The sequence below is a fragment of the Nicotiana tabacum genome, chromosome 11 (assembly GCF_000715075.1).
Source record: "Nicotiana tabacum cultivar K326 chromosome 11, ASM71507v2, whole genome shotgun sequence".
NCBI lineage: Eukaryota > Viridiplantae > Streptophyta > Magnoliopsida > Solanales > Solanaceae > Nicotiana > Nicotiana tabacum.
The window spans coordinates 12,861,617-12,876,200 of NC_134090.1; the positions used below are offsets into that span (position 1 = coordinate 12,861,617).

General features: G+C 35.2%; 2 protein-coding genes across 11 annotated transcripts in view; both read left to right on the plus strand.

Moving 5' to 3' along the window:
- Positions 1-14,584, plus strand: part of LOC107827497 (CMP-sialic acid transporter 5) — a 31,317-nt gene that overhangs the window by 1,819 nt on the left and 14,914 nt on the right. For 5 of the 10 annotated variants that reach the window (XM_075224796.1, XM_016654647.2, XM_075224797.1 and 2 more), the window contains 12 exons: positions 944-1,021; positions 1,708-1,752; positions 2,338-2,397; positions 2,543-2,665; positions 2,983-3,060; positions 3,427-3,496; positions 3,725-3,832; positions 4,210-4,343; positions 4,425-4,501; positions 5,984-6,032; positions 6,128-6,187; positions 6,848-7,189. In XM_075224796.1, coding sequence (XP_075080897.1) covers positions 944-1,021; positions 1,708-1,752; positions 2,338-2,397; positions 2,543-2,665; positions 2,983-3,060; positions 3,427-3,496; positions 3,725-3,832; positions 4,210-4,343; positions 4,425-4,501; positions 5,984-6,032; positions 6,128-6,178 — 873 coding nt within the window. In that variant the 3' untranslated portion in view covers positions 6,179-6,187; positions 6,848-7,189. Of the gene's footprint in view, positions 1-943; positions 1,022-1,707; positions 1,753-2,337; positions 2,398-2,542; positions 2,666-2,982; positions 3,061-3,426; positions 3,497-3,724; positions 3,833-4,209; positions 4,344-4,424; positions 4,502-5,983; positions 6,033-6,127; positions 6,188-6,255; positions 6,519-6,847; positions 7,190-14,584 lie in introns of those variants that run through there. The other 5 variants (XR_012696414.1, XM_075224795.1, XM_016654673.2 and 2 more) reach the window with 4 other exon arrangements.
- Positions 9,796-10,353, plus strand: LOC142165738 (uncharacterized). The gene has a single exon (XM_075224102.1). The coding sequence runs from the start codon at positions 9,796-9,798 to the stop codon at positions 10,351-10,353; it is 558 nt and encodes a 185-aa protein (XP_075080203.1).

Here is a 14,584-nt window from a genome sequence, read left to right on the forward strand (position 1 = left end):
GCAAAAGAATATACCTAATCTGGTTGATATTTGGACGATAGCTTAGTTTATTTAGAAATTTTCTTCCCATTATGCAGTCGATTCTTTCTTTGCCCAATTACTCCTGTCCTCTCATATCATATGGAGGCTCTTCCATATGAAGGGGATCTTTTTTCTGTTAGAACATATGTAAGGGAGAAGCTACATTTATAAGACTCTATGAATGAGATTAAAATTTTAAGGTGCCAAAATGGTAAGCCGGTTTTAACTGGAGCCATTTATCTCCATTACCCATTCCACAATTTTGTATTATTCAGCACAGAGTGGGATAAGAGTACGAAGAAAATATTACTGTTGTCAATCTGGAATCCCAAAGCTCTTCACGTTAGTCTTGGCTTTTTAAGTCATTTTTTAATGTGAAATCCATTTTATGCTTATATATTTTAGCAACTAATCTTAAATATTCACTTCACATTAATACAAATTATGATGCAAAAAGACAGCAATGAGATGTCTAGAGATCCCGCTAATCTTACATAATCACTTAATTAAACAATATATTAGTCATAATTAAACATATGAGTCTATTATTTTTGCGTCTACATTGCCAATACCAATTTTATTACTTACCTTTATGAAAATGTGGCAATGATACTTAAGATAAACAGGCAAATTAAGTAGGTTATGAAGCCACCTCGTAACAGGTGGGAACCTATCTGGCCACAGAGGAAAAATAATAGGTTTTCATTTCACCAAGTTAATTCTTTCTAATTAATCAGTGCGAATGTGTTTGGTTCTTTAAAACTTAGGCCAATCTGAACATTGAAATTAATGCTTCCAACTTTTCAGAAGTTCTTTCTCTGACTTCCTCTACCTCTTAGGACACAAGTGCGATGTTAAGAATTATAGGAAAGTATGTTCATGGCAACTTTTGATACGAACCATTTTCCTTTATTAATTTCAGGCTGCTCGGAACAATGTGCTTCTGGCTGTTCCAGCTCTGCTTTATGCTATTAATAACTACCTGAAGTTTATTATGCAGGTAAATATTTTTTTGTGGTTCCTCACTTGGATCTGTAGTATTAAGAGGTTTCATGAGAGGCTTATCATATTCTCATGGACTTACTGCCCTTATCTTAGATGGGAACGAATAAAACGGAATGGGTTATAGAGAGGGATTAATATACCCAACCTCAACTAGCTTGGGGTGGAGGCATAACTGATCGATATGACCATTATCTTAGATATTTTGTTTCCAGTAGTGTGCAATTCTAATATTATTAAGGAATGTCATGTGCTTTCCAACTTATAGATCTCTGTACATATTACTCAAATGTACATTACAAGAAGATTTTTTTTTTATATTTAAAAAAAGGAATATTTTTTTTATAACCTCTTTTCTTGTTTTAGATCAGAAAGTAATTTGAGTATCTTCCCTGAAAGTTGAGAACTTTGGCATGAAGAGATTTGGTTGTCACTTCAAGTGGAAATGTATAACCTTCTGGATTTCTGACATTCTGTATCTATTGTGACTATTTTCTTCAAAATCTTATGTTAAACTACTGGAATTCAGGAATTCATGTCCTCTTACCTTTGTACTTTTATCTTACGCGCTTTTTACCTGATGAACTTTCTTGTCTAGTCCTGAAGTTTTGCAGTTTTGGTGCATGTTATTGGGGTAAAACTATCCTCTCGCACTTCCTAATGACACTGTTGTTCTTCGTGCAGTTATATTTTAACCCTGCTACTGTAAAGATGCTGAGTAACTTGAAGGTATCCATTTGCTTATAGTTATTGCTGACACTGTCAGAGCTTTCAACTTCACGTGAGAATTCTACAGTAGTTTTGGAACCACAGTTAAAATGTACGGAGATTGAAATTTGGAAGGATTTACTGTAGGTGTTAAATATTCCACATATGTCCTCAGGATTTAGTGGAAGATATACGGTTTTGCTTGTTTCTCTTTGGATGGTAGTGAACTGTTTAGTACTTATTTTCTTTGGGATATCGGAGTGCCCAGGCCAACTGTACCTTGGATGATCCATCAGGCAGCCTGTCCAATTCACAAGCATGGGTTGCCATGGTAATCCAGCCCCACAAAGCTGGAGTCGATGGGCGCACATCAAGTGTTGTAGTTGGGATTAGGTGGTGAGCTGGCTAGTCATTTAATTGCGGCTTGTATCCAAGGATTTTGTGATTACTGCCTGAGTGCTTGACTGCTTGTGATGCCTAATCTTAGGATTCACTTATTTCTTAACATACTTGTACCACATCTTTCCTTTTCTTCTGCTGGTAGATTTATTTTCTTGAAGTTTCTGTTGGTGATAATTTTGCTTTTTTATTTCGTCAAACCTACAGGTTTTGGTAATTGCAATCTTGTTAAAGATGATTATGAAACGTCGTTTTTCCATAATTCAGGTCGGTTAAGAAAACAGAGGTTTGTTTATTAACTATGGTCACCTGTATTTAGTTGATATTTAGATTTCGGCCATGCTGTCTTTATACTTCTTGTAGCCTGAAAAAATGTTAGCTATCTATGACTGTCTAAAGTAATTGGTCACAGTGGGAGGCTCTTGCACTATTGCTTATTGGCATCAGTGTGAATCAGCTGCGCACTTTGCCGGAAGGTACAACAGCTTTGGGTCTTCCAGTGACAACAGGCGCATATTTGTATACCATGATTTTCGTAAGTATGAATATGAAGATAATTCTTAATGACTACGCACATTCTAAGCTTGGGTGATCCATCAGATATTCTAGCTTTGAGTGCTACTGCTTTCAAGAATCACTTCACATTGGGGATCTGGGCATCAGTTTGCAATGTTCCATGTTCATGCATATTCCCTTTCTTTCTTTTTTTTTTCTGTGGGGGTCCTAAGAGAATATACATGGTTCACAAATAGTGCCACTTGTACTGGACAAAACCTTAATGCCATATTTTCTCGACTTTTCACCTGGTTGCCTAATTTAATGTATAGAAACTGATGCAATATAATAATTCAGGTCACTGTTCCTTCACTGGCTTCTGTCTACAATGAATATGCTTTGAAGAGCCAATTCGAGACTAGCATTTATCTTCAGGTGAACTTTTACTGCTGATCACTCCAAAAATGCTTTAAAATGCTGCAGTGAGTTCGACTTCATTCAACTGGTTCCCAGGAAAAACCATAGACATCTTCTCCTCCTTAGCTTCTTCTTCTTTCGTTTCCCATAGTTACTTCAGTGTCAGTTTGAACCATCACCTAGAACTGTTATGACTTACGGATTTGCTAATAATCAGGTTTTTCTGAGCAGTATCTTTGCTTGATGTAATTTTACAAGCTAATAGTTTGATAATCTAGATGCTCCAAGTAGTGAGGTGCTTCTAACTTCTAGGTGTGGCTTTGCTTAATGGGTGTTTATGACTTTATAAATGATACATGCAAACAACTGAACTGCTCTTTGCAGAATTTGTTTTTGTACGGATATGGTGCGATCTTCAACTTCCTAGGCATACTTGGAACTGCCATTTTCAAAGGTATGAATGGGAAATCTTGTTTCTGGGACTATTAGATGAAATACCATCCATTGCAGGATGCAAACTTGCTTATACTTCCCAAGTCTTTTTGGCTTTGGCTAAAATGGTTATGGTGTATCAGTCCACCTCTACCATTGTTGAGGACGTACTTCTAAATTGTTGGTTAATGCACAAAACTTAATTTCTTCCTTTACTCGTGGTTAAAATTCTGTCCCAAATGCCCTTTAGGACCTGACAGTTTGGATATCTTACGGGGACACTCACGAGCAACAATGTTTTTGATATGCAACAATGCAGCTCAGGGAATCCTGTCTTCGTTTTTCTTCAAGTATGCAGGTGAGGCCTCTCTCACTTATTTGGCTTCCCGAGTCGACAAGATGCATCATGTTTACATCCCATATAACCATCCATTTCTATTCCATAAAAAGTTTTGGTGTTTAAAATTCTGTTGTATGTGGGACTTGAGCTTTTTTCTCCTTAAATTTGGCCAATTTCTGCACTCCAAAAATGGGCCGTCTCAATTTTTGAGTATGTGCTATTGAATTTAGATACTAGTTCTTACAAGGTAGGTCCAATCTCCTTATCAAAAAAGGTAGGTCCAATCTGGTAGTGAGTGACATGCAGATTTCATTTTTCCAAGTTGTTTGTATTGTCTTGTAAATTTTACTAATTAAATGCATTAACTAATCATAGCTTCAATTTTTCATTTGCAGATACAATTCTGAAGAAGTATTCATCAACTGTTGCCACTATTTTTACTGGAATAGCATCTGCTGTTCTGTTTGGACATACCCTTACAATGAACTTTATTTTAGGAATCTCTATTGTGTTTATCTCGATGCATCAGGTTATATTTGGGTGCTGTTATCAATTTTGAGTGGCATGATCAATTTTTTTCTTGGACTCACGTCAAGCTTCAACTTTTCAGTTCTTTTCACCTCTTGCAAAGGTCAAGGATGAGACACAAAACGATAGTTTGGAAATGGATTCTCAGAAAAACTACAGGTGCACTCTTTTTTCATGTTTCAACTTTGTGAAAGCAAAATTGATATAGAGGAGAGATCAGGGTTACCTTACAACGTCTTATATCTACGGGTTTGTGAGATGCTTATGTCTAGATTTGCCCTTTAGATTGTTTTGGACCAAGTATTTATCATTCTTAGGAGTCGGTAGTGTCAAACCCCAAGAGTATGGGAGATACTGGACCCAGGTTACAATGTAGACATATCTATATGTTTGCAGACATTAAAGTATTGGAAATGTGCAAGTTCTGTACACTATGATGGCGTATACCACTTGATCTGGTGTGAGACTATCTGGGATTCAGATGTTTAGAAAGTTTTAGTTCCTTTAGTATGCTAGTTGCAACCGGATGAATCTTGGAGGGCCAATGGCAGACCTCTACCTTTCACTATCACAAAAGGTATAGATATTTTTCATGCAGCCAAGTGAGCTAATTGGGTAGTTTTACTTAGATATGGAGCCCTTGAAATTTCATGAGCTTTTTTTGATGAAATAAAATTGTTGTATTAAAAGGCATCAAAAAGATGCAAGAGTATGAAATTTCATGAGCTCTTTATCCCCCCAAAAGAGAAAAAGCTTTGCAATCTTAAATTTATATCCAAATTATTACTGTTTTTTTTTTTACTTTCTCATAAATGGTCCACTTGCCATATTGTAAGCCTTTACGACAAGTTCAACTAATGAAACTTAATTGTATCTAGAAAGTAAAACAAGTGATGAAGAAGTGCATGACTGAATGACACCTCAACTTTGTGGCTGTCTTCACAAGATATATTAAAATGAGAGGAAGGATCCAACTTTTTTCAAACGGGAAATCTTTTGGTGACTGCTAGCAAAACTTACGAAATGTAAGTAATTGGCAAGCACGGAAAAAAAGGAGTTTTCATGTCAAAAACTTTAAAATAGGGAATACCCCCCAGTTCAGAATTGGAAAAGGAAAAGGAAGAAAGAGGAGAGCATTTGAGTGAGAATCCCTATTGATAAGATCAAGAGCTCTTTTTGTTTGTTATCAGTTTTTGGGCCACTATCAAGAGTATTACCCACTATGTTGATGCATGACTTGATGTACTAGAGGCATTGAGCCTCACCTTTTTTCACGCTACCTTGGTGCCTTTCTAATACTATTCTCTGAATTATGAAAGTAAAATGGGGAATTTCCTCAGGGTCCTTGTTCCAAGAGCAGAGAGGGTTAATGATTTATTTTGAGTGGACATGGAATCAGACGGAGTCAATATGAAACAATTGCTTTTTCTGGTTCAATTTTTTGTACTTTCCATTAAACTATTATTTATCTAATATATGGTCTTATTAACTATACAGGTTTGACAGAAAATCATAGTTATCACTTTGATGCAAGTTGTGCTATGTCTTTAGTCTTTCTGTTGCCTAATCTTACTACACATTTGATATCATCATTCTGGTGCTTCTTCGTTGGAAAAAAATTTGAGTGCTTGATCTCTACAGGTCAAAGGATGGATCCTTCATAAATATGGCCGCTGGAGCAAATGAAGATGTAAGACTCTGATCAACTTGCAAAGACCTGTTTTCTTGTTTTTTCAGAAGATTATGCATGCATGTATTCCTCTCATCTTTTACGACATTTTACAGGCTAGCCATCGCGTTGGACCTGATGAGAAAGAACCCCTTCTTCCACGTTAGGTATTACAGGTACGCACTCTCCTGGCACTTTTTTGCCCTGTTGAATGATATCTGCAATATAATGATTACATTTGCAGTCTCAGTTGTCAGACAGGTTGATACATAGCGGACTTTCAATATTTAGTTGATATGTTTCAGCGTCTTTGATGGGTGGTTTCAGAGAAGGTGTTAAGACCTGTGTCATTTACTAATATGCCCTGGCCAAACTTTAGGTCTGCTATTTGATCCCATTTAAATTGATGATGCCTTTAGACAAATCAGGTTTATACCTAAAAGTATTTGGCACAACCTACTCTATATTCCTAATTAAATATTCAATAATATTATCTTAGCATCCCGATCATGTATTTGGCTGAAGCCCACATGCAAGACTCTTGTCTTTTGTCAATGGATGTAGGCATTTGCCAGTGATATCATTATATTTGTGTAGGATTTCCATAGCCTTAAAAACCTCCTAGGTGCCAACCTTGTACATTTGTTTACAACGGTGATTATGTGTGTAGTTTCAAGGCAGGACCATAGCAAGTTTAACTGGGATGTGAGATTGATCCTAACCCTTCCTGTGTATATGAGCTAAAGTAGATTCTAGGAAATTCAAACTACGTGATAGATAATGAATCGTGATGTGCTCAAGAGTATCTCTATTGATCCCTGAAGTTAATGTGACAGGATTATTACTGGAGAAACATCTTTGGCTGGTTGGTATGTATAGGATTTTGGGTCATTCCCTTGATATTTAACATCAGTATGCTAAGATTCTTTTCATCCTCCAGATAGGCACTATGTGAGAATTTACTATAGTTCTTTTTTGTCTCATGAAATGAGGGTTTCAGGAACCATAGTCGATAATATTGGAGTTCCAGATGATCTGTATCATCCGTTTTTGTATAGTATTTAGTTCATAACCCAGGCATTATTATGACGTATGTCACGAATTGCAAGCAAAGTATTGTCTTACGCTCCTGCTAGTAGTGTATGACTTTTATCAGAGGCAAATCCAGGATTTGAATATTGCGGGTGCAACTATATTTTATATATATATATATATATATATATATATATATAACTATTCGTTCATCCATTTTTCCTAGTCGGTCTTTCTGGCTAGTGGGTAGGTATATACATATATCCATATTATAAAAAGGCAAATATATTCGATTTTAGTTTAACTTTTTAACGCTTGATTTACTATTTTTCTAGATAAAAGTACATAAAAAATTATTTCATGAAAATACGCCTGCAATTAGAAAATTTTCTTAAAGAGTAGCTTAATTACGGAGTAGTATATAATCTTTGTTTGATTTGATTAATTGATCATTATTTTTGGGTTAATTTTTTCCATTTAATTGTTGCGTTATATGACAAACATTTTCAAAGCCAAAATTTTAAAGTTATCAATATATGAGAATCAAAGAGGAGATAGAGCTGGTAAAGATGACCAGCAGAAGCCTCAAACGAGGAAGAAAACTTAAAACCTCTATTTGTCAGGACATTTTTTTCAAAAGTCAACAAATGATACTGCTCCAATTGTACTCCAATATATAAATTGATATTGTATCACTAGAAAGAGAGAAAGTATATAGTACTTAGAATTCTAAAATTACGAAAGAAATTGCTTATGGAAAAGTATAATTATAGTAAGCAAAATGAAGGCTAATGTAAAGAAATTTAAAAAAGGGAAGAAGATGGAGGGAGAAATTCAAAAATAGCTAGATTTACAATTGGTCGTTCAAAAATAGTCCAGTTTCAAAAGTAATTGAAATTTAGCCATTTTCATGTAAAGATAAATATGAGCGAAAACACTGTTCAAAACTCGAAAAATATGCCAGTATATTATACTGGAGTTCCAGCATAAGTATGCTTGAACTCCAGCATATTATACTGGAGTTCCAGGATAAGTATGCTGGAACTCCAGCATAATATGATCTCCAGCATAAGTACACTAGAACTCCAGCATAATATACTGGAGTTCCAGCAAGTACAATTGTCCAGTATAATATCCTGAAGTTTGGAGCACCGGTGTTCCAGTCTCCAGTATATTATACTGGAGTCAGCAAAATATACTGGTTCAACATAATATGCTGGAGTTCATACACAGGAGAACCGAACTCCAGTATATTATGCTGGAGTTCATTGACTTCGTAAACGTTGGCTATTTTTGAATGACCAATCCAAAAACTGGCTATACCGTGCTATTTTTACAAGATGGAGGGATTTAGAATTGAGCCCAGCACTGTGCGGTACATTAGAGACTTCAAAAGCAACGTCTGAACCATGGCACCCATATGTCATTTGTGTAATCCGGGTGCCACTTTACATATGCAGTCAGGCCTGTGTATAACATCTTTATATAACAGGCATTCACTTTAAAAGTCAAGTTTTTCTCAGAATTAATTTTTTAAGTTATATTTTACTATTCTATAACATCTTTTGCCTATACAACAACAATCATATTTATAGCAGTACGCTCTTTGTAGAATTACCCATCTATAACAACCATATAGAATTTTAGAATTACTAATAATAATAATTCTAAAAAGGCGAAATACATAAACGACCCCTTTAAGTTGTGCTCAATGATCACACGGACACCTCAATTGACCCGTTTACCATTTTAACACTTCAAGTGGCTAATAAGTGTATCTCGTGAACATCCGAGTCCGATAAACCATATGCGTGAATGACACTCGCTAATGACATATTAAATGAACCGATTAAAGAATGACACATGTATATTATAATAAAATATTTGACAATTATAATTAACAAAAAAAAAAATTAAAGAAAAGAAAAAACCAAAACTGTTATGATAAATATCACATTATGGTGGATGTCTACTCTTCTTCCATGATCTTCATCTCAAATGCTTAATGACATATTCAATGACATATTTTGTATGTTCAATGACATATTCCATGACATATTTTCTTCACTTTTTATGCATATATAAAGGCCTTGTAATAGATAGGAAAATACACACAATTGAAGAAGAAATAAGAATCTCTCTTTCTCTTTCTATGTATATCTCTTAGTTTGTTTTGCTTGTTCTATATTGTTATTTTGGGTTATATTTTATAACACGTTATCAGCATGAGGCTCTACCATCTCAAGAAGATCTTTGAGAAAATTAAGGTATAATTTTTCTCAAATTTGTATTTCTTTTTTAAATGTCTGATATTATGAAAAGAAAGTTCGTTGCCCTTGAAATTTCGGGCAAGAACTATATGACATGGGTATTGGATGCTGAAATCCATTTAGATGCAATGGGTCTTGGAGAAGCCATTAGAGATAAAGATAAAACATCTACACAAGACTGTGCTAAGGCCTTGATTTTCTTGCGCCATCACCTTGATGAATGGTTGAAAATTGAATATCTCTCAGTGATAGATCCATTTGTTTTGTGGAATGGTTTAAAGGAAAGATATGACAACTTAAAGTTGGTCACTCTTCCACAAGCACGATATGATTGGGCTCATCTTAGGCTCCAAGACTTTAAGTCTGTTTCTGAATATAATTCTGCTATGTTTAGAATTACTTCCAAATTGAAACTCTGTGGAGATAATATCAGTGACTATGATATGCTTGAAAAAACGTTTACAACGTTTCATGCTTCCAATATGGTCTTACAACAGCAGTACCGAGAGAAAGGCTTCACAAAGTACTCTCAGTTGATTTCTCTTCTACTTGTGGCTGAACGAAACAATGAATTGCTTATGAGAAATCATGAAAATCGACCTACTGAGTCTACACCATTGCCTAAAGAGGATGAGGTGTATTCCCATTATGCTAATCGTGAAAAAGGTCGTGGCCATATTCGTGGTCGCGCTCGTGGTCGTGGCCATGTCCAAGGAAGAAATTTTCCTGGTGTTAATCATCCTCCACCGAAAAATAACTTCCAAAAATGGAAAGGTAAAGATGAGAAGCGAAATACAGAGGGTTCAGAAACTAAATGTTATCGTTGCGGTGGAAAATGGCATTGGGCAAAAATTTGTCGCATACCAAAACATTTGGTTGAACTTTATCAAGCATATCTGAAGAATAAAGGCTCTGAAGCCAATCTTGTCTATGATAATGAATTTGACATCACCCACTTGGATGTGGCAGATTTTTTTGAGCACCCTGATGAAAAAATAAACCACTTGATCGGTGATGGATTTGTGGTTAGAGATAATTGAATAATTTAATTTTTATGCTCGTAGTATGTAATGAATAAACATCTCGTAATTTTTATTGCACTCTATAATTCTTCTTATGTAGTTCTTAAGAATATTTTTATTTCCGAAATTTTATAAATTTCACAAACAATGAGTAATATCCTATTATTAGTATTCTAGTCTCAGTGATCTTTTAACGATTTTAACTTTCCTATACATTGCTTTAATTCTCTTTAAGAAAAGGTTTACAAGCACCCTGGAACAACTTTTGTTACTTCACCCTCAATTTTTTTTATGAGTATGTTCTTTTCTTACACAGATCAATTATGTTTCATACAATGTGTAGGAAAATGCAAATAATTTATACTTGTAAATAAATTTGTTGTAGTTGTATTAGTCATATGTGTACTTGTATTATTTTTTGCGTAATTAAATGCATTAAAGGCTACTATTGAATTATTGGTTTAACTTTATTTCTTTTCCATTTTTCTCTAAAAATACTAATATTTATTCATATACTTCTTTTGTATGTCAATCTATGAGAAGCAAATATGGATATCTTTCAAAGTAAACTTGGATCAAAGTTCAATTATAAAAATATTTGCTTAATTGATTCATGTACGACACATACAATATTCAAAGAGAAGAAATATTTCTCTCATTTAAGTATGTATAAGGCAGATATTACTACAATTTCTGGTAGTAGTAATCTAATTGAAGCCTCTGGAAGAGCTACTATAACTCTGCCTATGAGAACAGTCATTATCATTGAGAATGCAATGTTCTCCTCCAAGTCCAAGAGGAACTTGTTGAGTTTTAAAGATATCCGCAAAAATGGATTTCATATTGAGACAATAGATGAGAATAATATGAAATATCTCATCGTTACCAAGAATGTCTCTGGCCAGAAAAGAATTATTGAGAAGTTCCCATCTTTATCTTGTGGCCTGTATTGGACAAAAATTAGTGCAATTGAGGCACATTCTACCTTAAATCAAAAGGTTACTGCTTACAATACTTTTGTACTTTGGCATGATCGATTGGGCCATCCTGGATCAATTATGATGAGACGAATCATAGAAAACTCAAATGGACATCCATTAAAGAATTTGAAAATTCTTTTAAATAATGAATTTTCTTGCACTTCTTGTTATCAAGGCAAGTTAATTATAAGACCATCACCAATAAAGGTTGGGATTGAGCCCCCTGCGTTTTTAGAACGTATACAAGGGGACATTTGTGGACCTATTCACCCACCTAGTGGGTCGTTTAGATATTTTATGGTCTTAATAGATGCATCCTCTAGATGGTCTCATGTATGCCTATTATCATCTCGCAACCTCGCGTTTGCAAAATTAATGGCACAAATAATCCGATTACGGGCACAATTTTCCGATAATCCAATTAAGTCTATTAGACTTGATAATGCTGCTGAGTTTTCATCCCAAGCATTTAATGATTATTGCTTATCAATTGGGATAAAAGTGGAACATCCTGTAGCTCATGTTTACACTCAAAATGGCCTTGCAGAATCTTTAATTAAACATGTGCAATTGATAGCAAGGCCGTTACTCATGAAAATAAAGTTGCCCACTTCTGTTTGGGGTCACGCCATTTTACATGCAGCAATGCTAATTCGTCTCAGACCGACAAATTATCACAAATATTCCCCATTGCAATTAGTTTTGGGCCATGAACCTAATATATCTCATCTAAGAATTTTTGGATGCACTGCATATGTGCCTGTAGCACCCCCATATCGCACCAAGATGGGTCCCCAAAGAAGGTTAGGAATATATGTTGGGTTTGAATCACCCTTCATTATTCGTTACCTTGAAACATTAACGGGAGATTTGTTCACTGCTCTTTTTGCAGATTGTCGATTCGATGAGGCATTTTTTCCCAAAATTAGGGGGAGAAATTAGTGAAACAAAACGTGAAATTTTGTGGAAAAATACATCATTGTCTCATCTTGATCCACGTGCATCTATTTGTGACACAGAGGTGCAAAAGATTATCCATTTGCAGAAAATAGCAAATCAAATGCCAGATGCATTTACGGATTTGAAAAGGATAACAGAATCACATATCCCTGCAGAGAATGTTCCAATCCGTATTGATGTTCCTATTGGACAATCTTCTTGTGTCATAGCTAATGAGTCAAAAGCACGCCTAAAACGTGGCAGACCATTAGGTTCTAAGGATCGAAATCCTAGAAAAAGAAAAAGAAATGATCAAGATGACACTACGAAAGAGTCTCATAAAGAAATTCACGATTTAACCAATCCTGAGATTCATGAGGAAATCAATGAGCCTGAGACTCAAGATAATAAGGAACTATCAATAAATCCAATCGATATTGAGACAAATTTGAATCGAATGGATATAGTGGCAGATTACATCTTTGCATATAATGTTGCATCTAGCATTATGCAAGAAAGTGAGGATCTTGAACCTCAATCTGTTGGAGAATGTCGACAAAGACTTGATTGGCCAAAATGGCAAGAAGCAATCCAATTAGAGTTAAGTTCACTTGCAAAACGTGAAGTTTTTGGGCATGTAGTCCAAACACCTAATGGTGTTAAGCCTGTTGGCTACAAATGGGTCTTTGTACGCAAAAGGAATGAGAAAAATGAGGTACAAAGATATAAGACACGCCTTGTTGCACAAGGATTTTCACAAAGGCCTGGTGTCGATCATGAAGAGACATATTCTCCTGTTATGGATGCTATAACATTCCGTTATCTCATTAGTTTTGCTGTCCATGAAAAACTTGACATGCATTTAATGGATGTAGTTATAGGCTACCTTTACAGTTCACTTGATAATGAGATATACATGAAAATTCCCGAGGGATTTAAAATGCCTAACGCACAGAATTCAAATTCCCGGAAAACATTTTCAATCAAATTGCAAAGATCTTTGTATGGTCTAAAGCAATCAGGAAGAATGTGGTATAACCGTCTTAGTGATTATTTATTAAAGGAGGGTTATATAAATAATGTCATTTGTCCATGTGTTTTTATAAAGAAAACAACATAGGAATTTATTGTACTTGCCGTATATGTTGATTACATAAACCTTATTGGAACTCTTACAGAACTCCAAAAGGCAACTGATTATTTAAAGAAGGAATTCGAGATGAAAGATCTCGGAAAGACAAAATTATGTCTCGGTTTGCAAATTGAACATTTGACAAATGGGATTTTTGTTCATCAATCTGCCTACATTAAAAAGGTATTGAAACGGTTTTACATGGATGGAGCACATCCATTAAGTACTCCGATGATTGTTCGATCACTTGATGTGAATAAGGACCCGTTTCGACCTCAAGAAAAGAATGAAGAGCTTCTTGGTCCTGAAATACCATATCTTAGTGCAATTGGTGCACTAATGTATCTTGCTAACACTACAAGGCCTGACATAACTTTTTCGGTTAATGTCTTAGCAAGATATAGCTCTGCTCCTACAAGGAGACACTGGAATGAGATCAAACACATATTGCGATATCTAAAAGGGACTGCCGATATGGGCTTATTTTATGGCAATGATTGCAATCCCGATCTTGTTGGTTATGCCGATGCTGGGTATTTATCTGACCCGCATAAGGCTTGATCTCAAACAGGTTATGTGTTTACATGTGGCGGCACTGCCATATCTTGGCGATCGACTAAACAATCAATCGTGGCTATTTCTTTTAATCATGCTGAGATAATTGCTATTCATGAAGCAAGTCGAGAATGTATTTGGTTGAGGTCTATAATACATCTTATCCAAGACAAATGTGGTTTGAAGTGTGAAAAACTACTCACAATTTTGTATGAAGACAATGCAGCATGCATAACCCAATTGAATGGAGGATTCATAAAAGGAGATGGGACAAAGCACATTTCCGCAAAGTTATTTTTTACACATGATCTTCAAAAGAATGGTGATATCAATGTGCAACAAATTCGTTCAAATGATAATTTGGCTGATTTGTTCACCAAATCTCTACCAACATCAACCTTCAAGAAACTGGTGTACAAAATTGGGATGCGAAGACTCAAAGATGTGAGTTGATGCTCTCATCAGGGGGAGTTAATACGCGTTGTACTCTTTTTCTCTTACAAGGTTTTGTCCCACTGGGTTTTCCTTGCAAGGTTTTTAACGAGGCAACCAAAAGACGTATTTCTAAACATGTGTACTCTTTTTCCTTCAGTAGGATTTTTTTTTCATAGAGTTTTTTTTTTCCTAATAAGGTTTTAACGAG